Source organism: Ictidomys tridecemlineatus, chromosome 6, assembly GCF_052094955.1.
Source record: "Ictidomys tridecemlineatus isolate mIctTri1 chromosome 6, mIctTri1.hap1, whole genome shotgun sequence".
In the NCBI taxonomy this organism is placed as follows: Eukaryota; Metazoa; Chordata; class Mammalia; order Rodentia; family Sciuridae; genus Ictidomys; species Ictidomys tridecemlineatus.
In genome coordinates, this window is record NC_135482.1 from 82,019,546 (window position 1) to 82,046,179 (window position 26,634).

The window sequence follows — 26,634 nt, forward strand, 5'->3', positions numbered from 1 at the left end:
CAGTAGAACAGATCATGATTGACTGTCTGTCAGTGTCTTCCACAGGACAGAATGTAGTGGTATCTGAGCCACTTATATCTTTCTCCTCCATGTTATTTTGAGACATTTTCAATATACTGCTTGCTAATTGGTTTTGATTTAGTGGGGTATATAAACTATATGCCCAGCAAGTGCCTAAAAGTAGAATTTATAATTTGTGCAGTTATGTTTTTAGCTACAGATTTGAACAATTTCAAACATGAACTTGTCTGATTTTGTTGTTCTTGTTGTTTGTGAAGCAGGTAAGTGCTCTACTGCTGAGCTACACTTGGAACTCTCTTGACAGTTTAAATGGAATATAAATGAAACTTCAAATGTTTGTTTTGTTCTTGATGTGATCCTTAAGTATAGTAGTTGTTCTGCAATTTACATTCACAAAACAGTCTTTCCTGAGTTTTGGATAATATCTCAAAACTCAAAAATAAAACCAAAAACACCTCACCAACAGAAATTTTGTAAACATAGTTTTTATTTTTGTCTTACCTTCAGTGAAAAAGCCCTCATGCCACCAAAACATTTTTTTTTTGAAACACTGAACTCAATAGCCTGATGACTATTTTTCTAGACAATTGCTGGATTGTATTGCTTTTAAAAAAATAACTAAGATATATTTTTTATTACTTTATTCCTTTTTAAAGCAGCAATATCCCCTCACATTGTCATAAAAATCTAAAATATCTCTAATAGTCCCAAATGTCTTGTTTTTATATTTGTTTTAAGTGTTTGTTTCATTAAGATTTTTCAGAAATAAGTGCACTTCTAAAGAGAAAATAAATTTTAAATAAAGAAAACAGGAAATAATCATGGATGCAGCAAAACAGTCATTTTGAATGTTCTGAATTTTTACAATTCAAAGAATGTTTCTAGTAGCTCAGGATCTTTACTGATTAAAACCTCAATTAATTTATTTGCAGACCATCAAAAGATATTTGTTTCTCCTACAGTTGAGACTAATTGTCTAAAGCTTTTCTACACTAAAACATCAAAAATAAATGTACTTAAAATATTTTAAAACTTCGATTTACATAAAGATATGCAGGTGTTTTCAAAAAAAAACACAAAACACTGAAGTATGATGCTATTATGGAAATAAGTGAAACCCCATCTGAAGCCTTAGCGAAGAACATTTTATATAGTCCACATTTGGTACTTTCCATTAAGCTAACTAGCTTCTTAGATCAATTATATATTCCATTTTAGAAGTGGCTGATTTGAAAGTGGATTCCTTATTTTCAGACAACACAATGCTTTAATACAGTTAAAGAATTAAAGCCATGTTAATATAATAAATTTGTAAAAGAAAAATATCATAATTTGATTTAATACAAAGGTTTAATAAAAAAGTCAATGTCTACATTAAATCAGGAAACCAAAAAATCTGAATTATACAAGCTTTCTATATACTTAAAAAACCAAAAGCACACAATTTATAATAAAATTATTTTAATTCAAAATAGAGTCTAATTTAAAGAAAATGTCATTATGCGCAGTTGATTAGATAGGGTTCTGTTATTTAAATTAAATGATTCACCTGAAGTTTGGGAAATGTATAATAGAGAAAATTCAATCTCAAGGGTACTTTGCAAATTATCTAGCTAATTTGCATCATGAATCAAATTCATAGCTTCCAGAGGGCAGACACAATCTTTAATTGCTTTGAGAGAGGCACTTATGAAACGCTTCTGATGAGGAGAAATCCCTAAAGATGTGAACCACTCTATTAACTCCAGCAAAGAATGAGGCTCTAAACAAAGCAAACTTTCCAAAATGTCCCTTCTAATGCCAAGAAATTGTAACTATTTCTAAGTTGTTTCTGATAATAATGAAGGAAATAAAACTAAAATGCTCTGTTCTTATATGCTCCTTATATTGATTGTAGTCTCTCAGTCAACTTGAATTAGTGGTATTCTTTCTGTTCTAGCATAGTTATGATACTTAAACTACAGACTATTGCAGTTTCTTTGTGTCTTAACTATTCATTAGCACACTAGCAAAACAGTCCTTTTTAAAAAGAAAATGTGAAATTTAAATAAAGAAAACAGGAAATAATCATGGTTGCAGCAAATTGTCACTGTAAATGTTCTAAATTTTAACAATTCAGAGAGAGAATATGTCAAGTAGCTAGGGATCTTTGCTGATTAAAATCCCTTTTAAAAGGGAGTGTGTTGGAGAGAGAAAATCTCACGAACCCCAGCAAGAGTTAAAGAATTTGTTTTCTTTTTTAAATTAAAGGCAGTTAGAAAAATCAGTTAAATTGAGATAACTCCAGAGTTTTCACAATTTTCTCTCCTAAATATTCAGTCACATGATCTAACTAGAAAAATGGAGATGAACTACTAGATGAACACATAAAAAGTACACAACAAATGCTTAAAGATAGAGAAACAAACCAAAGGAGGGGGACACATCAGGATGGCCTTACTGAAACATTGGGAGTTACTTAGCAACAGTCATCAGTTTTTGTAGATTTGTATAATGCTCCTATGTAATTCTTTCCCTTTAGGAAAGACATCCTACAAATAAATCATCACTTTAGATTTTGATCACAGATCATTCATTTATAATTCTAAAAGTTATGATAAACATTAGGCCATTCTTTAATAAAGTATTATCTTCAACTAGTACATATGAAACCAAAACCTTGGGATAGTCATTTTAGAACTAAAATGTTGAGCAAGAAAAGATTATTTAATTCTTAGAGAAATACCCAAAGAATTTGATGCTGACATTTGCTCCCTTCCTCTAATAACAATCTCTTGGCCTGCATTTACTTCCTTATTTCTATTGGTATTAACCAGAGTGGTGCAGCTCAACCCAAATAGTGCTGCCCTCAAATAAGCTGACCTCCATCAGAGAGAGATCTTTCATGTCTGAATACAGCATTCCCATAGGAAAGTAAAATTCTATTCCGCTGTGAGCATCCACTCTGTTTAGGATCTTTGGTACATTTGGAGCATAAGAAAATAATGGCACAATAATACAAGTACTATCAAAGGAAAAAATTTGATCAAAAGAAATAAAAGGTAACTAGCCATGATATGTAACAACTTTCTATAAAACCAAAGTAAATTGCTCTTTGTTCTTTATAAGTCCATTTACATAATCAGAAGTCTGACATTTAAAAAAATAGTTTAATAAAAATACGCTAGGTTCTACAAGCAGCCTTTACAGTCATTTCTGAAATTCAACTCACCATAATCAAATTAAAATAATGCCATGTCTTCTTGTTAAAAAAAGAAGTCCTCTTGTCACAAAAAAAGCAACTTTACATTTTGTATAATACAGTACATCTCCCTATGAATATACAGACTACGTATATAAAGGTCATCAGTATTTCTGACCACAAAGTAAATATCTTAGTGGAGTTCTTGAGTGAAAGTATTAAAACTTCCTTTTCCTTATTAGAAACTTGTCACTCCCTACAGTGGAGTTTGTGTAATAACTTGATGATAAAATTCTATTTTTAAAGAACCAGTGTATCTGTTTTTAAATTTCTTAAAACCATTATAGAAATTGTCTTCATATATATTCTACAGATGTCCAAACCAATAGGGCAAATGTTCTAACTATGGAAGATGGCTTTTACTGATTTTCTAGACCCATAAGATTTGCAGTGAGTCAGCAATACTGCAGTGTTACCTACAGGTTAGCCTATGCTGCTTTAAATGATATGTATTTCTCCTGAATTGATTAGAGGTGTTACAGTTCAAAGCCAAAGCACACACAGGCAGAATGGACCTTAATACGCACGTAGGCAGTGCAGTTAGAAAGGGATGTACGTTCCTTTTATTCCAGTACCTTCGTATAATAAAGTTAACAAAATCAATAAAATATTAAAAAAAAAAAAAGCCAGCTGGCACTGCCAACCAATTCCTGTAGTAGTCTTAGAAATCCTAATCCTGTAGAATTTCCTCTTGTAGTCAATAAGCACCACCGTCTTCAGGGTATTTCAGTGTCTTGTTACCTATGCCAAGCAAGCCTGGTGATGCAGCTACCTGAGTTCTCTTGGTTATGGGTGACTGTGATCTTCATTCATAATTTCCCAGCTTTCATGTAGGTGGGGATAGAGCCACGCTGAGTCAACCCTTCAAACCTTTTGTAGGTATAATTGAGAAAGACCCAGTCTTTGGATTTATAGTCTGGTTCTGTGGTATTTGGCACTAAAAAGATAGAAAAATTAACCAAGAATATAGAAATTGCATTAGTAAAATGTCATCTTCATAGACTTTTAATAGCATGAGTTATAAGATTATCTTACCTGGTTGTAAGATATCAGATTCAGGGAAGTCATCAAAATTTGAAGTGTCATCAATGCTCTTGATTTCTATAGGGATTGCTGCTGGCCTTTCCCTGTAAAATAAGGTACTGAGTAATCATGGGAAATTTTCCTGAATTCTTTATTTTCCAACAAATAATTCTTACAAATCTTGTGTGTTATTTTCTAATTAAAAAGGTCAATGACATTTATTGTGGATATGAGAATACTTCAGTGGATTTCAAAATAGTTGAGTATAAATTTTTACAAAAATGTTTTCATTTACTTAGAATTTTAAAATTCTTGTACCAAGCCTTTTTCATGCTATTTTTAAGTAGAAAAAGAGTGAGTGATTTTACAGTTATATAAAATAGGATATTGTGAGGACTGGATCCTACTTAAGTAATTAAGGACTAGAATTCTTCTAGTAGAAGATCCAAAAATTCAAAGTTATTTGTGAAAACAAGGTACTACATATTTGTGATGAAATGTGAATGCAAATACTTCTTAGTTGTATGAATTTCAAGAGAATCAAGAATATTAGGTTTTTTTAAAAAAAATAGTCTTGAATATGCCTTTCTTTTTTTGCCTTCTTTTTTTTAAAATATTTTTTTTTAGTCGTAGATGGACATATATCTTTATTTATGTATGTATGTATGTATTTATTTATTTATTTGGTAGCCGAGGCTTGAACCCAATGCCTTACACATGTAAGGCAAGTGCTCAACCACTGAGCTACAACCCCAGACCCTGAAAGTGTCTTCTTATCATGTTAAAAATATTTGGCTATAAAAATCATTAAAAGAAACTATCAGTTTTTATTGTATATTTTTTAGAAGTTGGGATACTGTGGATTGACCTCAGGAGCCACATCCCCATGCCTGTTTTGTATTTTATTTAGAGACAGGGTCTCACTGAGTTGGTCAGCACCTCATTTTTGTGGAGGCTGGCTTTGAATTCAAGATCCTCCTACCTCCCAAGCCGCTCGTATTACCGGTGTATGCCACCACACCTGGCTTACATTAAGGAATTTTCAACAATATTTTAATGAATACATTGGGTGTTAAGTTTACCAGATTATGTAAAAGGTACTAAGATATTAAGTAGAAGGTTCTAAAAAGCAAAATGTGTTTTTTTCCTTTACAGTGGACATTAGCCTATGATAAGTCATTTAGCTATATAGCCAGTATAGTCTCACTTATATAACCCAGAAAACATTGACTTGATAACATTATGGTACTTCTTCTGCTAGGGGTAATCTAGCAGAATTGAAGGTAAATTAATCACCAAATCTAGAAACTCATAGTACTCAGACTTCTCCCCAAAGTCCAGCAACATACCTTATATGCCCCCAGTCTACGCCTTCAAAAAAGGGGTGACTTTTTATTTCTTCTACTCCACTATTCCCAATTCTATTTTCAGAATCAGTACAAAATCTATAACAGAAAACAAATTATATTCAAATTATATCTAAAGTACTCAGTGTTATTTTTTAATTTTTTTTAAAGCATTACAAAATTTTTTTTGAAGTTTACTATGTTTATTGTGGAAAATGTGGGAGAAAATAAAAATCACCCATAATTGTAGTATTTAGGGATAACTATTATAAATTACAATGTATGTAGCCAGTCTGCTGTTGTTGAACATTTAGATGGTTTCCAATTTTTCATGACTAAAACAATATCAAGATAAACATACTTAAATGTTTATATACATCAAATTATTTGCATAAACAAAACTCTAAAAGCAGAGTCGCTAGGTCTAAGGTCATATATAGTTTAAAGATTTTTTAATGACAGGCTGTTCTCACAGGTTGTTCCATTTATAATCCTTTCAGCTCTTCACAGCAGTACCAAAATACATCTTAGTTGTAGAACAGAATAGAATCTTTTGCTTAGATGATTTCATATAAAGACTTTCATAAAAAGGAGTTCCTACCACTAACAAATTTCCTTTCCCTCTTCTCTTTAATAGGATTAGGTCACTGCATTCTAACAGGAGTGACATATTGCTTTTAATGTGTATCAGTCTCTGAAACAATACAAGACTCTTCTTGACTCCTACTTTTTTCCATTGCAAACTTCCTTTTAAGAGTTTACATTTAAAAAAAAAAACAAAAAAACCCCAAAACCCTTTTCTGTATTGACTTCTTTGGCTATGTAGATTAGTGGTATCCTCTCTTGACACACAAAAGTAAAACAGATCTTTTGGGTACCTGTAAAGTGTTAAGACACCCTGAACTCCTCTAGGGGTTTAAACACTAACCTGAGAATTAAATCCTTGGCTTTCTCAGAGATAGGTACTTCTGGAGGAAATACTAGAGTTTCTTTCCAATTCATCACTTTTCTGTATGTTTCTTGAGGCGTTTCGGAGCAGAAAGGTGGATAGCCTACATGTCACAAAGAAAAACAAAAGCTTTGTCAGCTTTTGTGATTAATTAAATTGTACCTACTAAATATGTGCCACAAGAAACAATGCTGAATGCTGTATCTAATTTAAAAAATACCACTATTCATCAATTTACAATAATATTGCCAATAGAGTCAATAAAGGATTTAAAGTACCCCTCTTCCTTATTTTACCTGAAAAGTCATGCAGATACATGAATGTCCAGGTAAATACCTGCCTTCCTTCAATAGGATCCCTAAAGAGTCCTTTGGTATTTGGTAGTATTTAACATTGCAGAAGGTTAGAAATAGGTTTAAAGTAGTTAAACTACTTTAGCCCATGATATCTGTAACATGTTCAAACAATAGCACTCAAGGTAATGCACATATCACGTATATAAGTTAATGACAGAACATACCTATTAACATTTCATACATAATCACTCCCAAAGACCACCAGTCACACAACTTGTTGTAACCAGTCTGCATGAAGACTTCTGGAGCAATGTAATCTGGTGTCCCAACTGTGGAATATGCCTGCAAAGGAGCAGCTTATCAAACCAACATTCAGAACATTTAAAAAACAAAAAACAATAAAACAAAAAAAAATCCCAACCACCTGAGTATGATTTACTACTGAAAAAAGTAAAGTTTAAAGAAGTTAATTTTCCCTTTAATAACTCATTCCATATGTTTATCATATGCAAGGTGAGTCAGATTCTATGTTACAGAATACATGATTTCTGCTTCCTAAGATGCTCAACTAAGTCATTATATGTGTAGCCCTAAGTCCATCTCAAAACAGAATGAAAAGGTTGAACCCTGGCTGCCCTGTCACTACAATTGTGTTCTTGGGCAAGTTATTTAAGCTCTCAGAGCCTCAGCTTCTGCTTACAAAAATCTGTGGTAATAAAACCTGCCACAACAGAATTGATAAAACAAGAAAAGGAATGTACTTTGTAAACTAAAAACTACTATAAGCATCTGGTATTTTTATTGTAATTCCACAATGTTCTTATCCATTCAGGAGGCTATGTAGTTTTACCACTGAGCCTCACCCCCAAGTCCATTTTATTTTTTATTTTGAGATAGGGTCTTGCTAAGTTGCTTAGGGTCTCGATTAATTGCTGAGGCTGGCTTTGAACTTTTGATCCTCCTGCCTCCATCTCTGGGATTACAGGCATGCTTCACTGCACCTGGCTTCATTCTAGTAAATTGTTTTTAAGGAGTAGCTCTCAATGAGAGCTAGGTGCTATTTCTGATGTAACAAGCAGATTTTGTCATCTCAACAATCTAGGAGGGGCTGGGGATGTGGCTCAAGCAGTAGCGCGCTCGCCTGGCATGCGTGCGGACCGGGTTCGATCCTCAGCACCACATACCAACAAAGATGTTGTGTCCACCGAAAACTAAAAAATAAATGTTGAAAATTCTCTCTCTCTCTCTCCTCTCTCACTCTCTCTTTAAAAAAAAAAACAAAAAAACAATCTAGGAGAAGACATGATTGGCAGTTAGTGGGCAGAGGAAATTTCCTGTCCTAAATAGTAATAAAGTACTTTTTCACTTCTTCCTTGGGAAACCCTGATACAACACAGGATAACTATTGGCCATGAGAACATTAACCTATGATTGATTACCTTTGAAAACTCTGTAAATAGGAGGTAAAGAATTCTCCTATGATATTTTTAGCCAGTATTCATTATTTTCCTTTAAAAGTAGGCAATACTGCAATTCTTTTCTCAGCTGTAAAATATGACCTAAAAGTGACACATTGAAAAGCAGAATGGAGTTTTCCTCAATGCATAGCTCAATACATTTAAAAAACACTGAACTGTTTTTACAAGAGTTTTCAATTACTTGGTCTAATAAGAGAATAAGTTAAATCATGCAAAGGTTGTTTATTTGGTTTTAGAGGGTGTCAAACTATTATTTTTCAGTCTATTTACTTCCCTAAAGGAATGGTGAGTTAGAATCCCCATTCATTACTTGGTTGAAGTGAACAAATATTTATAGAGTATCTACATGTATGAGAAGGTGGACAAACAAAGTCAAAAGGCACATTCTTCATCTTACGAATGTTCATGGTTCTGGATAAAGGGAAAGAGGAAAAGGGGGAAACAATTCTTATAAATTTTCTAAGTAACAGAGGAGAAATAGTATGGGGTTAAAAGTAGTGTAATTCCACATTAATGGAATAATGAAGTTTACCTATGGCAAATTTTTTTGGGGGGTGGGAGGGTTGGTTACTGGGGATATAATCCAGGGGCATTTTATCGCTGAGCTACATCCCAAGCCCTTTTTTACTTCTTCTTCTTCTTCTTTTTTTTTGTACTGGGGATTGATACTCAACTACTGAGCCACATCCCCAGCCCTATTTTGTATTTTATTTAGAGACAGGGTCTCACTGAGTTAGTCAGCACCTCACTTTTGCAGAGGCTGGCTTTGAGCTCAAGATCTTCCTACCTCAGCCTCCTGAGCTGCTGGGATTACAGGTATGAACCACTTTTTACTTTTTTTTTTTTTTTAAAAACAAAGGTGGTGTTATTTTATTTGGACCTTTATTTTGTACATTTATATGCAATGCTGAGAATCAAACCCAGTGCCTCACACATGCTAGACAAAGTGTTCTACCACTGAGCCACAACCCCAGCCCATTACATTTTATTTTGAGAAAAGATCTCACTAAGTTGCTGAGAGTCTCAATAAATTTTGGAGGCTGGCCTCAAACCTGTGATCCTGCTGTTGAAGCCTCTCAAGATGCTGGGATTACAGGCATGCACCACCATACCCAGCTTGAGGCAGTTTTGTATCTATTCTATCATAACACTGTTGAAATCCCAAATTTCCTATTTACTTGATCTCTAAAGAAGTTCATAGAAAAGGGCAACCACTTTTTTACAATTGTTATTTGCTATATCAGGATTTATATCACAGCACAGAAAACGAGGAAATGGAAATCCCATGCCATTCACACACTCAGTATGTTTTATTTACAGTGCTAATTACTATTAAACAGATGAATTACTTATTCATATTAATTCTCAATAAAGTACTCTAAAATTAAATCATAAAGTAGATTTTTCTAGTTTGCTTTATAGGCAAGGAAATCATAAAAAGAAACAGAAAACTATGTGAGCCCAGAACAAGCACCATCATTGAAGGGAGTACTAATCACTGTGAAGACAAAACAATTAAGTAGAAAACAGATGAGATTTTAGGACCAGCACACAGAATTCTCTCTTGAAAATGTGGTTAACTCACCAGTTGTCTCCTGTTTTTCTTCCATGTTTCCGCTTTCCTCTTTGAGTTCATGTTCTGAAATGCTAATTTCAACAAGACAGAATTATAATCATGAGGGGAAAACTGTTAGCAAAAGACAAATCACATATAAACATCTAAAACACAAGGTAAATTCAGTTGAGTGGGGAGAGGAAGGGAGAAAATTATCATTTCTTAACAGTACTGTATTTAACCAGCTATAATATCTTAATCAAAATAAAAAAGCAAACTTACAGAAGTCACTTGGTGGGTTGTGTGTAAGATTCCTGTAGAATTCAGTCCTGTGAGCTTTCTTTAACCCCGTGCACAAACCAAAATCAGATAATTTTACATGTCCCTAAAAAAAATTTCAGTAAAACCAGATTATATCAACTTTGAAAAAAAGGCCTTATTATACACTCCTCTTTTAAATGCAATTATTATTAAAATCTTTGGCTTAAAATTCATACAGATAAAAATGTAAACTTAGAAATATTGGAGGAGGATGATTTTTTTAAAGCATAAAATGGAAGGAGATTAAAAAAAAAAACATGGATTTATCCCCAGTACTGCAAAAAAAAAAAAAAAATCATATCCCCATGATACATTCCACTCCAGAGGCCTCTCCTATTGTGCTGTTCTGAAATAATGTATTTTAGTAATAATTCAAATTACAGTTGTATATTTTTAATCATAAAACCAGCTTTCCTCTATAAACTAATCAGCAACCTCATAATTCACCAGTTTATGCACATGCCTTGGCATCCAATAAAAGGTTGTCTGGCTTGATATCCCGATGGATGAAGCCCAACTGGTGGATTGCATCTATTGCCAGAACAGTCTCTGAAATGTAGAACTGTGTTTCCTCTTCTGTCAAGGTATCCTTCTTCATTAACAATGTCATCATGTCACCTAAGAAAAGGGAAGCATCATGTTACTGAAAATGCTTCAAAATGGGAGGAAATACCCTACAAAAGCTTTCTTTGTATTTTTACAATGTATGTCTGATTTGGCATTTTGTGATCCACCCAGTACACCTCTAACCATCTCTGGAGCTAAACAAAAGTCACGTTGCATAAGCAAATTTTGATGACATGCAATGGTTTTAGAGTAGAGAGTTTTTTGAAACCAAATCAGAACACAGCTGATAGAAGCTGATGAAGAAATATAACTCCATTCAGAATAAGTTGCTGAAGAAAATAAGTCAAACTGCAAAAAGAATCAGAATAAACACAGCAGGAAAACAGACATACTCTTTAAAGTTTCAAAAATAGCCTGAGGGCTGGGGATGTGGCCTGGCATGCGTGCGGCCTGGGTTCGATCCTCAGCACCACATACCAACAAAGATGTTGTGTCCGCCGAGAACTAAAAAATAAATATTAAAAATTCTCTCTCTCTCTCTCTCCTCTCTCACTCTCTCTTAAAAAAAAAAAATAGCCTGAGCTCCTTAGTCCAAAGAAAATAGAACATTAGCTCACTTTAAGAAATCACTTCTAGGCAGTCTTTTATTTTCAAGAAAAATTTTCCTTTTAAAAAGGGCAAATAATAAGTAGTTTTTAGTACTGTAAGAACTAGTGCATTTGCAACACAGAATTGATAACTGATAATATTTTCTCATATCTGCTTTGAGTCTTTTTTAAAAAAGACTATATAGAAGTATTCTTTGTCCTCCACTCCCATTCTATTTCCCATTCCATCTTAGCTGAGTAACAATGGATAGATTTGGTTTGGTGTGTATCCTTACGGCTTATTTATAAAATATGGTTTCACATATGTATGTATTAATGTAGAAATTTATAGTTTTGGGTTTTTAAAATTTTACCCAAATGCTATCAAATTATGTGTAATTTCACAGCTTATTTTTATTTCATTCCACTGTTTCTGAATTTTACTGTGGAATCAGATAGAGTTTATGACTTTTAATTACAGTTAAAAAATTTCCATCACATAATTTGGACAGATTTTATTGTTCTATATTTCTAATGACAGGCATTTGTCTTGAATGTAGTTTTTCACTATTATGCTGATGCTGCCATAAGCATTCTTTTGCATATTTCTTGTGCACATGTAGGGAGAATCTCCAGGGAGAACAGCTGGTTGTGAAAGTACTGGATCATAGGCCACATGCATTTTCAGATTCACTGAAGATCTCTAAATTGCTCTCCATCAAAGTTAGAGATCTACTTACAGGAGGAGGTCAGTATCTTCTACAGTCTTATTAATATTCATTATTATCAGACTTGAAGGCTTTTGATAATCTGATGAGTGTGAAATGATATATATTCCTATTTACATTGCATTTCACTGGGGCTGGGGATATAGCTCAGTTGGTAGAGTGTTTACCTTGTATGCACAAGACCCTGGGTTCAATCCCCAGCAACACACATACACTCACACACACAAAAAAAAAAAAAAAAAAAAGAAAGAAAGAAAAAGAAAAAAAGAAAGAAAGAAAAAAAAATAGCATTTCCCTGAATATAGGTAAAGGTGAACATTTTCCTATATAAAGCAGCCAGAGTTTCTTTTCTGTACACTGTCAGTCATTTTCCTGCTGGTTATTTGTGTTTTTATTTTATTGGCTTTTTGTTTTAACTCTACACTTATAACAATCTAAGGGTTGCAGTGAACCCAGAATGGTAGTATTTAAAATGTACCAATCTAATCATTCCTTCAAAATTTGATTTGATTTGACCTGATTTGTGGTCAAAATGAATATTATTAAACAAGGAAATTCTGAAAAACTGTGAGTATATAAGCCCCATAACTAGAACTATAAAAGTAAACCTAATCAACAAAGTTATTATTACATATAAAGATATGCTTGGTCAGCTTGTCATTGCTATAATGTTTTCTTTACCTCCAGGAAGAAATTCCATGATGAGATAAAGGTTCCTCTTATCCTGAAAACTATAAAACATCTTCACCACCCAGGCACCATCTGCTTCCACCAAAATATCTCTTTCTGCTCGGATATGTGCCACCTAGAGGAATATATTTTAAAAGAATAATTGTAACACATTACACATTTTTCAAGTTTCCCTCTTAAAATTATGCATCCATAATTGTCATGAAGGAAAACTGGAATTTGAAAAAAGATTTCAAACATAATGCATGTTCAAATTCTCATTAAATACGGAGACTCTCATGAAATAGTTTGTTTTAGCTAATATCTTTAGGGTTGAAAAGATGAGATCAAAAGGTATATTATAGAAAGCTGAGGCCTTTGAGATAGGGTAATGACTAGTCCACAATCTTCCCAACTAAAACCTCTCAACCAGGGCAAGAATCCTGGCTTTGTTATATAAATTCAGGACATTAGTTTGATTTTGTTAAAAGTAGTAAACAATGTCATGTAGATTAGTATCACAAAGCCAAGGTTTACTAAGACTACTTTTAGCCATAAAAAAAAGGGCCCAGTTTGATCTTTATTTGTTAGTTTTTATACGGAGGAACATTTGTAATAATTTTATATTATATTAAGTTATTGTTAGAAAAATCTCTAATCATTAGTTACAGCAAATTAGTATAAGTTTTTGAGGTTTTCCTACTGATTTGTCAGACACATAATTACCTGGGATACCATTATGTAAAAAAATTTTATAGACTAGAAATTTCATAAACTGAATAATTTATGAGGTTGGTATAACTTCAGTTTCCAGATGCTTTTGCATTAGTATGTTTACATGTTCTTTGTTCAAGGATTTATCAACAAGATTTGATTTTATACTTTTGATATTTTCACTGTGTACCACTAAGAAATCTGGTCCAAAGCACACTGAAAGCACATATTTGAAAGCCTTTTAAGGATAATAAAATCTGATCGGCTTAAGAAGTCATTTTGGGAATTACTGTTATTGCCTGGTTCAATAAATGCTGAGAGCATAGCACAAGAGTAAAGAACAAAGAACCTGCTTTCTGGCATCAAAAAACTATTTTCTCTCTGGATTTGGCTCAATAAGGAAAAAAATGATAATAAAAATCTGTACCAATTTCTTTTTACAAAGCATTTTAAGGCAGTAAAGGAAAAGCCCTGAACTTTTGGAGCTACATGTGATGTTGTCAGGAAAAAGAACTCTATCATAAACTTGGCTTGATTATTTTAAAATATCTTACAGCTAGATTCCATGGTATGTTTCCCAAATGGGACCAGAAGATTTGAAAGGATGATGTACGGTGATGTGGCAGCACAAGGCCTGCGATTTGATTTTGGGGGTGTTTAGCACTACAGTATCTGTGACAAACCTTGAAATACAGAGTAGAATTGGAAAACTTTCCTAAAATGAAATTCAGAAGGGAGGGAAGAGGAGGGATGTGGGGATAGGGAGGACAGTAGAATGAGACATTATTACTTTATGTATATACGTGACTGTAAAATAAATGTGATTCTCAATATGTATACTCAGAAAAATGAGAAATCAGATCCCGTCTATGTATAATATATCAAAGTATATAAATGCATTCTACTGTCACATATAACTAATTAAAACAAATTAAAAAAATAAAAAATAAAATGAAATTCAGTGGTAAAAGAATGCAGATTAATTTATGAGGTAGGAAGTGGGGGACAATTCCAAAATGCAAAAAACTGACTGTATGCAAAGCTGGTAAGACTTCCTCTGTAAAGAATAATAATTCTTCTTCTGTAAAGAAAGAATAATAGTCCAGAGGCTCCTCAACTTCTAGCAAAATATTTGAGACCATGCTGTCCAATACAAATATAACATAAGCCACACATGTAATTTTAAATTTTCCAGTAGCTACATTAAAGCAAAAAAAAAAAAAAAAGAAAAAAGCTAGGTGAAATTAATTTTAGTAATAGTTTGTATAATCTGATATTCCTAAATTAAATATTTAATTGATATAAAATTGTTGAGATATTTTATATTTTCGACCCTGAGTCTTCATTTAGTGTGCAGTTTACATTTATAGTACATCTCAATTCAGAGTGGCTACATTTCTAGTGCTCAGTAGCCACATGACTGGCAGCTTGACTATAGCTTCAATTAATTGCTACCTTTTGTCCTTCCTCTAAAACTATATCTAGGATTTATCCTATTATGGCTAAGTTAGATTCCTATGTACTTCTTAGTCTCTGAAGCTATCATCTTTACCCAAACTTACATTCCAATCATTATCTATAATTCTCTGCTCTAGCTTGACAGCTCCATCTTTCTTGCCTTCCAAACCTCTTCCCTCTGGAATCATAGATTGTCATCAACAAAGTCCCCTAAAACCTCTCCTCTGGATGGTTCCTTTCACCCTGTCACTTCAGCTGAAACTAGGGTGAAAAGCACCCAACTACTAACTGGTTTCACCATAAATTCATGAATACAAATCTCAGTGGGCATTTGCCATAGCAAGTATCCTTTCCCACACTTCCAGATAACTATTTTGCACTTTTCTTTCTTTTGACTTCCAACAAGCTGCACCTCCTTTACTCCAAGCCAGTGACTGCTTCTTTGTACTCAGGCAGAAACCTGGAACTTCCCAATGCCAGAACAACCACTCTATCTTCCCATTTCTCTGCTTTTCTTCTGTTTTACTAGATGGGTTTCTGGTCCTGTCCTCCAGCATACTGCTGCAGTTATCTCTCCTTTCTTTCCTGCATCTTCAATTTTTTCCTTTCTAATGAATTCTTCCAACTATGACATTTCTTGTCCTAAAACAAAAACAAAAAAATCCCTTTCAGCCCTAACTCTCACTTTACTAATCTATTCATTAATCTGCTTCACATGAAGAATTTACCACTACTCACTTCTCCACTTTTTGCTTCCCATTCTCTTTTCTGCTATTCCAGTTAGACTTCTCCTTGCCAAGATACTCCGTCTCCTTTGTGGTTTCCTCCTCTGTGTGGTGCTGGGATCCAGGCCCTCTTCTCTATCTACACTCGTTCCCTAGGCAATTTCATCTTGTCCCATTACTTTGTCCTTCTTTCTTCCCTTCCTCTCACAATTCTGCCCATCCTCTCATTCTGCAATAATCCATCAGAGCAAAATCTGCTAACTCTTCCTGCAAACACACACACACTTAATCTATTTTAATTTTTATTCAACTTTACTATTGTAACCAAAGTGTAAGCCACAACTACATCCTGGATGGAAATGATATACTCTCCCAGGTGGTCTCTGTGCTTCAAATCATGCTTTGCCTATAAGCAAGCAAAAAGATGAATTCATTGTTGTTAAAAAAAAAAAAACCACACTACTGCCCAGCTTAAACAGGGGGAAAAAATAAAACAAACAATATCATCCCATTGTACTCAGAATAAAACCCAAATTCTAGATTATGGCTTTCAAAGTCCCATATGATCTGGCTACTGCCTACCTTTTCCACTTCATTTCTAATCACTTTTCCCTCACTTAATTCTAGTCACATGGTTTCCTTCTCTCTGAGCAGACTAAAGTTATTCCTGCCTCAGGTCTCTGGATTTGCTCCCGAGACCTTTATTCTAATGATGTCATTCTTTCTCATCATTCAGTCTCTCACCAAATATTCCTTCCTAAGAGAAACTTCCCCTGACTGAATTCTTCCTCTTTAATCCAGATCATATATATCACTGATCCTTTTAAAGAAATTTTCGCATAATATTTATCAATCATGACAATTTGATATAGCTGTCTGTGCGGTCTCTCCACTGTTTCAAAAGAACAAGGATCAGATTTGTTAACTATTGTATCCCAGGGTGGGGTGGTAGCTCAGGAGTAAAGCACATGCCTAGCATTCAGAAGGCCCTCACCACTGCTGAATACACACACACACACACACACACACACACACACACACAGTATTCCTGAACCTACAATGAATGGTATTTGGTATACTGTAGATACTCAATAACTGAATAAATGCTATGGAAGAAAGAACAATGCAGTGAAAATCCAAGTGTGTCATAGTGAAATAAAAATCAATATTTTACTGCTGCAATGACAAAGTAAGAATGGGGGGGGGACAAACAAACAAAATCTAAGAGGCCATCTCTCCTTATGCTCCTATTGTTGAGTCATTCACCAGAATATGTATTCAATTTAGAGTTTTACAGGGTGTCCATCCAAGCTGGGAATACAGAACACCTATGAAATGGAAACATATCAGTGTTTTCAGACATTATGGCCACCTCACAGAACTGCATTAAGTCCCAGGAAACAGAGTGAACCAAGGAATAGAAAAAGAGCAGTGAACAGGTATTGGAAATAGGTAAAACCAGTAAATTCTCAGGAAACTAGTTCTGCTAATTTGATGTGCAACAGGATTAAGAGTGTTGGGAACTATTCTTTGTTTCCACCAAAATCAGAAAAGGGGGTATTTCAGAAGGAATTCTGTTATGAACTGAATGAATCACCCAAAATTGTAATAGTAAAGTCCTAACACCCCAGTGTGACTATATTTGGAGATAGGACCTCTAGGCCCTCTAAAAAAGGTTTAATGAGGATGAAGGGTGAAGTTAGTGTCCTTATAAGAAGAGTTCTCATGTGAGTATTTGTGTTCATTCTCCGAGGCCCTCCACCACCCATCTTCCCTTCATTCACCAAGGAAAGGCCATGTGAATACTTAGTGAAAAGTAGCCTTCTGCAAGTCAGGAGAAGCGGCCCCACCAGAAACTAAATACTATAAGAACTTTGATCTTGGGACATTCAGCATCCAGAACTACAGGAAAATAAGCCCCCCAGCTTGTAGTGTTTTTGCCATAGCAGCTCAAGAAAACTAATACATAGATAATTATAAACTTGAAGACATTTTAAATATTAGAATTGAGCTGGGCATGGTAGTGTGTACCTATAATCCCAGCAACTCAGGAGGTTGAGGCAGTAGGATCTTAAGTTCAAGGTCAGTCTCAAAAACTTGGCAAAATACTCAGTAATTTAGTAAGACCCTGTTTCCAAAGAGAACAAATAAAAAGTATTGAAAATGTATCTCAGTGGTAGAGTCCCCTGGGTTTTAGCCCCAATACCACCAAAATATAAATAAATAAATAAATAATTGGAAAACACTATAACAGGCTATCAAAAATTAATCAATTATATATTAAGACAGATTTATTTTAAAAACTCCAATATAAACACTACCCTACCATCTTAGACATGGATATTTCTTTGCAATGCATGTATGAAAGAATCCATACCTGTTCTTTTTCAAGCATATCAGCCTTTCTCAATATCTTCATTGCATAGATATGTCCTGTATCTTTTTTTTGGACCAGCCGTACCTATAATATAAAAATACATATTATAGCCAAACATGTTGATGCATGCCTGTAATCCCAGTTACTCAGAAGGCTGAGGCAGGAGGATTATAAGTTGAGGCCAGTCTGGGCAACTTATTTTGAGATCCTGTCTCAAAATAAAAAATAACAAGGGCTGGGAATGTGGTTCCATGGTAGAGTGTTCCTAGATTCAATCCTCAGTAAAAATAAATACACACACACACACACACACACACACACACACGCACACGCACACACACGTCACTACTTTTAATTCAAGAGTGAAGAGCAGGTTCTTTTGAAGAAAGCTGATATTTGCCATTGGTGGTAATTTAGGAATAATATGTTTGATTAAATATTTTAAACTATCTTAGGACATATATTTCATCAGTGGTGGCTTCAATAGAGCAGCTCACCTCTCCAAAAGCTCCTCTTCCTATAACTTTCAGAGACTCAAAGTCATCCAAGCCAAGCCTGGTCCTCTTGAGCCGTAAAAACTCTGTTTCCTTGCGAGCATGTTGTGATCGGCGTAATTTTTTCTATTGAAAAAAGATAATTTAAAAGGATAATTTATAATCAGGTTGTTTCAAAGGTGCTTACAATATTAAAAGATGATAAACATAAAAACAGGGATAAGGTATCACTCATCTTTAACTGAACCCTGCCTAGTTTTTAGTCGTTCAGCTAAGAAGGAAAGACAGATCAAAATGACCAGAAATATTACTCCTAAATAAAAAAAACTACTGAAGTATCTCTTCCTGATCCTGTATATATGTTTTAAAGAACTAGGTTAACAATTAATTAGAAATATGTAAATGTGTATCATCAATATAATGGAATTCTGATACCTCTTAAAGTTAAGATAAACAGATGAGGGGGTTGGGGAGATAGCTCAGTGGTAAAGCACCTGCCTAGCATGCATGAGGCCCTGAGTTCAATCCCCATCACCACATAAAAAATAAACAACAACAATAAAAAATGATATTAAAAAAGATAAGTAGAAGAGATTATGTCTTCAATCCAGACAGCTGAATGAAGTTACCCAGACACAACAATGTAGAAATTATGACACTGTGAAAATAAGTCAAATGTAAAAATTGAAAAGCTTTTCTTAGTGTCCTTTTTCACATCAAATACTTATTACAAAATCCAGTGATACTATGGAAAATAAGTAGGCAACAATGAAGGAGAATTTTTTCTTTCGATAAGAAGTCATAATATAAGAGAAATTAAATTACTAACACAAAGATACAATAATCATTCTTTGTTTACCAAAAAGGTATCCAAACCTAGTACCTATGTATTAATTTGAATTAATCATGCAGGGTGATTTTAATCTTTTAGAAGTCAGTTTAATGCATCTTAAAATGACATTTATATAATTGTGAAAACACAAGTGGATCCTAGAGCAACAGTGAAGACTATTTTTGCTTCCTTTTACATGCAATGTCAGTAACCTTTTTTGAATATAGTAGGTGTTCAAAAATACCTTTTGAATAATTTTAAAAGCCTGAATTACTGGTAAAAGACAACTCTTCAAATTAGCTTGTTTTAAATTTTAAGACTATAGCTTTTTAAAGGCCACTTGGTGGCACTATAGCATTATGTCCTTAAAAGTAATAAGGCGAGTTTAAAAAAATTTTAGTCGCATAAATGAATACCTCTTAAGAATTCTGAAAGATAATCCTGAATCTTTCCCTTTATACCTCATGAAACAGGGTACATTTAGGCATAGTTACAGAAACTTGTCTAATCTGAATGCAGAAGATGACCTGATTGTACCATTTCATTAAAAGTGCCTATAGACTAGTTAAAAAAAAAAAAATTCACTGAATATCTAATAGGTTAAATTGTATTTGACATACAGATGTATTTAATTTGGATGGCAAGTTGTTTTAAAACATTCTAATATTTGCCAAAAAATTTTAAAAGTAGAGGTGATTTTACATAAAAATCCAAATGTCTAGTTCTTTTTGAAAAACAGGAAATTGGCCACACTCTAATGACAATCCTCTTTAGCTGGACAATAATTCCCTAATTTGTCACAGTTTCTACCACTGATGACAGTCACCAGGGGAGAAGTCTACTTGGACTGGAGCTCTTAGTTTCTCATACAGTAAAGTAAAGAGTGATAGGTAAGTCTTTATTAACAGACAAACTAGAAGATTATTTAGAAAGAGGGAAAAAAAGAATCTCTTTGTGGAACTAAACAAAAAATGTCCTTATGAGATGGACATGCAAACAAAGTATGTCTAGATGCCCAGCACTGCAAAAATAATAAATAAGGAAAGATAAGCTGGGTCTTATTTGTTTCTCTCTGGATTGGAATATAAACTTAAATTATTACCATTCTCACTAAAATTAAAAGAGCATAAATGATATGAGCTTTTAAAATATTTATCACAGTAATTTTATATACATAATAATTTAAAATGTAAAAATATTTGAGTTTTCTAGATGGAATCAAGTGATTAACAAAGTAACCATCTTTTGTATAAATCAAGATATTACACACAGAGGGAAAGGTGCAGGTAAGATTAGATAATGAGTTGATTTCAAATCATCATTTGGTAGTTTACTCTTTAAATATAGAGACACTTTTCTGATTATCAACTGCTAATTAATCTAAGTTATGATTCATTCCCTACCACCCAGGAAATAAAGTATACCTTTCTTAGTAAACTATTCTAAACCTTACTTTCCACTGGTGCTGTCAACTTAGCTTGCTATTTTCTTCATGCACCCTTTAGAGTGCAAATGTTCTTACTCATTATTCTGCATACATATTCATTATTTTGTATATACCTCGTCTGAAGAGTAAATTCTATTTTTCTTTCTTTATTTATTTTAATTAGGTATATATGACAGTTGAATGCATTTTGATTCATTGTACACAATTGCAGCACAACTTTTCATTTCTCTGGTTGTACAAGATATAGCATCACACCATATGTGCAGTCATACATGTACCTAGGGTAATGATGTCCATCTTGTTCCATCATCTTTCCTGCCCCCATACTCCCTCTCCTCTTCTCTCCCCTTTGCCTAATCACAGTTCCTCCATTTTTCCCACCCACCCCCATATGGATCAGCATCAACTTATGAGAGAGAACATTCAGCCTTTGGTTTTTTGAGATTGGCTTACTTCGCTTAGCATGACATTCTCCAACTCCATCCATTTACCTGCAAATGCTATGATTTTATTTTCTTTTAATGTTGAGTAATATTCTATTGTATATATATACTACAGTTTCTTTATCCATTCATCTATTGAGGGGCATCTAGGTTGGTTACACAGTTTGGCTATTGTGAAAAATAAAGAGACCCAGAATAGCCAAAATTCTACTCATTCTTTAAGCTTCAAAACTTCTCTGGCCCCCTAACTAGGAGAAAGAAGTCGTCTCTGTATTTTCAAAGTGTATCTATTTTTCTTTTCTTTTTTTTTGGCAGAATTGGAGATCCAATTTAGGGCCTCATGCATGCTAGGCATGTGCTCTACTACTGAGGTACACCTCTGGCTCTATAATGTACACATATTTTGAATATATACACAAACACATACATAATCTCTCCTGATGTGAAAACTCCTTGAAGGCAAGACCCATTGTTCATTTATTTTCTCAAATACTTACTGTAGCCCTGCCAGCTCTGAAGGCATAATGCTAAATAAGACATTATAGAGTCTTTGCTCTCTGGAAAGATAGTATTTTGAGGGTACCACAACAACAGAAATAGTGCTGTGACAGAAGGTAGGATGATGCCTTGTAGAAGTGATGCATAAAGTGAGACCTAAAAACTCCTTGAAGGGTAAAGGGAGTTGTGGAGGAATAACCAAGAGTTCCAAGTGGCAGAAATAGTAAGTGACAAGGACCAAGATGAGAGAGGGAAAATTATAATGATTCAATGATGGTTGGTATGGGGGTAGGGAGGCAGGCATGAGGCTAGAGAAGGGGCAGAAGCCAACTTGTAAAGTCTTATACACCAACGTTACAGAGTTTTCCCAAGAGTGCAATGAAGAGTATTAGGCAAAACAGTGATATAATCAAATCTATTTTCAAACAAATCACTCTGGATACAGTGTGCAGAAACACTGCAAGTAGGAGGTACTGAAACCACTTCAAGACAGGTATTACTGAGGTGAAACATACAGTAGCTTAAATTACGAGTAGCAGTGTTAGGCTAGAGAAGTAAATGGTTTTTAAAAAATTTAGAGGATTGGGATTGTGACTTAGTGGTAAGAGTGCTCGCCTAGCACATATGAGGTACTGGTTTTGATCCTCAGCACCACATACAAATAAATAAAATAAAATAATTGTGTCTATCTACAACTAAAAAAAATTATTAAAAACTTTTTTAAAAATTTAGAAAAAACATTGAGTCAAGCAATTAAGTGACTCCTCTTTGAGAACTGACTTCCTCATTTCATACATCTAGAATATTATAGATAAAGTATGTTTTTGGAATTTTTAAAAAGAGCTGCCTCTTTCTAAAGACAGCTGAGATTGCAACAAAGAAAGTTTATATTCAAATGATGAAACCTAAAAATCAACTAATATTGATAAAAGAGAAAAAAATCAATGGGGTTACTTTTATATAGTAATTACAGGTAATAAAATACATTACCTCTTCATCTGCTAATCCTTCTTCTTCCATGGCCACTTCTAATTTCTTCTGCCTTTTCAAAAGAAAAAAATAATTAGAATTTTAAGTATGTTCCTAACTATAAGAAAAGCATTTACTTATTCAAGTTAACTGCTTCAGATTGCCATGCTAAGAAAATCTTTCAAGTTGGATCAAAATAATCACTAAGAATAATTTTCTTTCTCAAAATATTAATTTAGATTTAGCTTCTTATATTGGACAAAGTATTACTTCTTTTTTTCAGTGCTGGGGACTGAACCTCATGCATGATAGGCAAGTGCTACCACCGAGTCACATTCCCCAGCTGTAAACTCTACTTTTATAGTTTACTTCACTTTCCTGCCTAAATGACTGTTGGCAAAGGTGATTATTGTACTATTGAAACACTCTGTTATCTAATGTACAATGTACCTAAATCAGTAATATTTCTCAGTGTTTATAATAAAAGAATAAAAAGGCAACAATGCTAAAAAGTATAAAAATTTAAGATGGATATCTCTGTGTTTGAATCCTGGTTCTAACACTTTTCAGCAAAATGAGCTTGTTAGTCCCTCATTTTAAACTCAATTTTCCTAATCAAGAAGAGATGTCCAAAAGTATGATGTGCATACGTATGGAAATGTACATATGTATGGAAATGTTGAAGTGAAATTCATTAATCTATACAATTAGTATGAGTTAATAGTTACAACAAAAAGATGTTCAGTACAACTGTATATCTTATTCTATTAAAATTCTTTGGAAACTGGAAAGCCATATGTATATATGTAATGATCTACTTTCAGAATATTTTCTTCTCTAGAAATTGCCAGTTCAGTTACTCATTTTTTTAAAAACGGCACCCCTAAAGTCAGTTAAGACAAGCATTTGTGATGTGGGAAAATATGTGGATAAAGTAACTAGAGAGATGATTATCGGATACATCTTGCAATTCATTTCCAAGTAAACAATTTCATTTCTATTGTATTGGTTTTTCCTAAATATAAATCTGGGAAGACTTGTCCTAATAAGTTTTGGAGTATTCCTAAATAAGACTAACGTTTCAGAATTTGCTCAAATGAATCTAAGAGTTGATTGAAAACTATCAGAAACATTTTTCTTATTTTTGGTATTTATTATTCATGATAATATATTCAAAAGTAAACACTTTCTTAAACCATCATTAAAATAAATTCTTTTTACCTATGGAAAATTTATAACAGAAGTACCTAAAGCCTGTTGGTAAATCACAGATGAGAAGATGAGACCTAACAACATATTCTCCACTTACATGCTTTCCCCAACTTGCCATAGGCACCTACTGAAGTGCCCATTACAATGATTTTTTTCCCCAGGGCCCATTCCTTAGAACGGACTAAGCCCCTAACATCAAATTCTGTGCCTGCCATTAAGCAAGGCACTTCAGAGTTGCTTGGTGAATGATTTTCAGTTTTCTCTATAGAAAAGAGTAATAGAACCATTATTCTGGGAAAGACTATCAATATACAAGCAACTTTATTCTAAGTCAAATCACCACTACCTCACTTCCCCTAGATTCCGGCCAAGACTTACATTTCATGAAATCCTTCCTTATTCTAGGAAGAGATAACAGTAACTTATCCATTTCCACCATATCTAAACAGAAAGCCATGACCTCTCTGGTACCTCTTTTAAAATAACTTTCCTTCTAAAACACTCTTATACTTTGCTCTGATAAATAATTTATTAGACTTATGCATTTATCCAATTAGGTCTCAAAAATACATCACATGTTTTCTTAAAATATATGCTTTTAAAAACATGAGCTGACTAGCTAATTTGTCTTCCATAGCATGAAGTTAAACCTACTTTTTTTTTTTTTTAAATAAAGCATATTTTGGTCTCTCTCTCCTATAGATGGCCTTTGTCAGCTCTGACAAATAAACTCTCATGTGTATCTCTGAAAACAAACAAACAAATAAATAAAGCATATATTTTTATTCTTTCCTTTGGGAATAGAATCACTTTAAGTTTTCAGCAAAAAAAAAAAAAAAGACAATGACCTTTTAAAATTATGAAGAATAACCTTAAGTGTCTGTTTTTTAAAAATACATAGGTCTTTCTTTTCTTGTATCCTTTTTACTTTATTCACTCTCCCATGATGACCCAATCACTTCTAGCAATTTTAATTACATTTACTGATATATTTGGATTTCCTAACCTATTATGTCCTTTCTGTTTTGGCATTTCAGGGGTTTTTGTTTGTTTGTTTGTTTTTAGTAATTCAGTTTTTTGAGTCCTTTTGAATTGATGTTTTATCTCATGTCATTTTTTTCCTTCTACTAGTTTGGAAACTACAAACTATTTTTATTCATTTAGTGGTTACCCAAGAAATTCCAACATACCTACTTAATTTGTCAAAGTTTGAAGTTAATCTTTATTCCCTTTCTACAAAGATCTTTAATTTCAATTATTTCTCTTTGACTTATATTCTGTCACTAGAAAATATTTTAATTATTAAACACAGAAGACATTATTGTCATTTTTTGTGGTTTTATATAGTTGCTTTCGAGTTTTGATATAGCTACATCTCAATAAACCCTTCATAAGTTGAAAATATCATCAGCTAAAAATGCATTTAATGCACTTGCATACTGAACATCATGGCAACATAGTACACTACAGAGTACTGGTTGTTTTACCTTGTGATAGTGTGGATGACTATAGCTGTACCCAGCATCAAGAAGGAGTATTGGAAAAGATCAAAATACAAAATCCAGAGTCTAATTTCTATTGAATGTATGTCACTTTCACACAATCATAAAGCTGAAAAATCATAAGTCAAACCATCACTAAGTAGGGAAGCATCTGTACAATAGTTGTTGAGATTTATCCAGGCATTAGCCATTTAGATGTTCTATTTGTAATCACTTTCCTTCTGACTAAACGGAATCTTTTGCAATTTCTACTAGTAGTGAACTCTACAAAAACTTCTATTAGTGGTGAAGTTTGTGCTTGTGTCTGCTCCAATCTTGTTCCTCTCTTCCTTTAGGAACTTTAGAAATATGTCAGCTCTTCTCACTATGTTTCATGTTTCTTAATTCTCTTTCAAATATCCTTACTTTGTCTCTCTAAAATCAACTTCTGAATGCTTATACTTTATTTCCCTTTATCATCTAATTCACTAATTCTTTCCTTACCTGTGTCTAATCCACAGTTAAATCTGTCCAAAATCTGACTCTTCTCTAGTTCTGTTCCACAAAATTGTACCCTCTCAGTTTGCATAGGCATTAATATCTGGGCCAGCATTGACTTATTTCCCTCACACTTTGTATTTGAATAGTTACTATTTTCTATTAATCTTTCACATGTCAGTTCTTCTCTATTGTTGTCAATTTTCCATTTGTTGGAACTACATCATAGCCTTTCCTGTTTCTAATTTCCCACCTCAGTCCATCCACTCTGTGTATCACAGTTAAAATTCTCTTTTAAAGAAACATTTGTGGTCACTGCTCAAAAATCTTCAAGGCTTTACACCCTCAAGAGAACAGCTACATTGACAAAGCATCTGAAGCTCCCAGGATGTTGAAATCTAGCACATCCTGTGCCTGAGCTATATTGGACACTGCCTGACCTGACAGTGATTTGTTCTATCTCTAATATCCTTCCTCCTGTCTCTTGTACCTCCTTCTCCTTCCTTTTACATATGTATAAATAGTATTCTTCCTTTAGAGCCTTGTTTAAATGCCACTACCATTTATGAAGTATTTCCAGTTATCTTAGTCAAAAGTAATCTTTCTTTCTCTCTTTTTTTCTTCTTTTAGTACTGGGGACTGACAGAAGCATGTTACCACTGAGCTACATCCCTAGCCCTTGATATACCATAATTTTGTAGCTTA

General features: G+C 33.6%; 1 protein-coding gene across 5 annotated transcripts in view; it reads right to left on the reverse strand.

The window, feature by feature from the left end:
• Positions 1–490: 490 nt before the first annotated feature.
• Positions 491–26,634, reverse strand: part of Stk38l (serine/threonine kinase 38 like) — a 74,408-nt gene continuing 48,264 nt past the window's right edge. For 4 of the 5 annotated variants that reach the window (XM_005328876.5, XM_021728793.3, XM_078015023.1 and 1 more), the window contains 12 exons: positions 22,760–22,811; positions 18,553–18,675; positions 18,056–18,139; positions 12,794–12,917; positions 10,694–10,848; positions 10,192–10,294; positions 9,940–10,001; positions 7,101–7,218; positions 6,560–6,683; positions 5,635–5,730; positions 4,298–4,389; positions 491–4,199 (listed from right to left, as the gene is read on the reverse strand). In XM_005328876.5, the coding sequence (XP_005328933.1) occupies positions 4,072–4,199; positions 4,298–4,389; positions 5,635–5,730; positions 6,560–6,683; positions 7,101–7,218; positions 9,940–10,001; positions 10,192–10,294; positions 10,694–10,848; positions 12,794–12,917; positions 18,056–18,139; positions 18,553–18,675; positions 22,760–22,811 (1,261 nt within the window). In that variant the 3' untranslated portion in view covers positions 491–4,071. The remainder of the gene's footprint in view (positions 4,200–4,297; positions 4,390–5,634; positions 5,731–6,559; positions 6,684–7,100; positions 7,219–9,939; positions 10,002–10,191; positions 10,295–10,693; positions 10,849–12,793; positions 12,918–18,055; positions 18,140–18,552; positions 18,676–22,759; positions 22,812–26,634) is intronic. The other variant, XM_040280871.2, reaches the window with a different exon arrangement.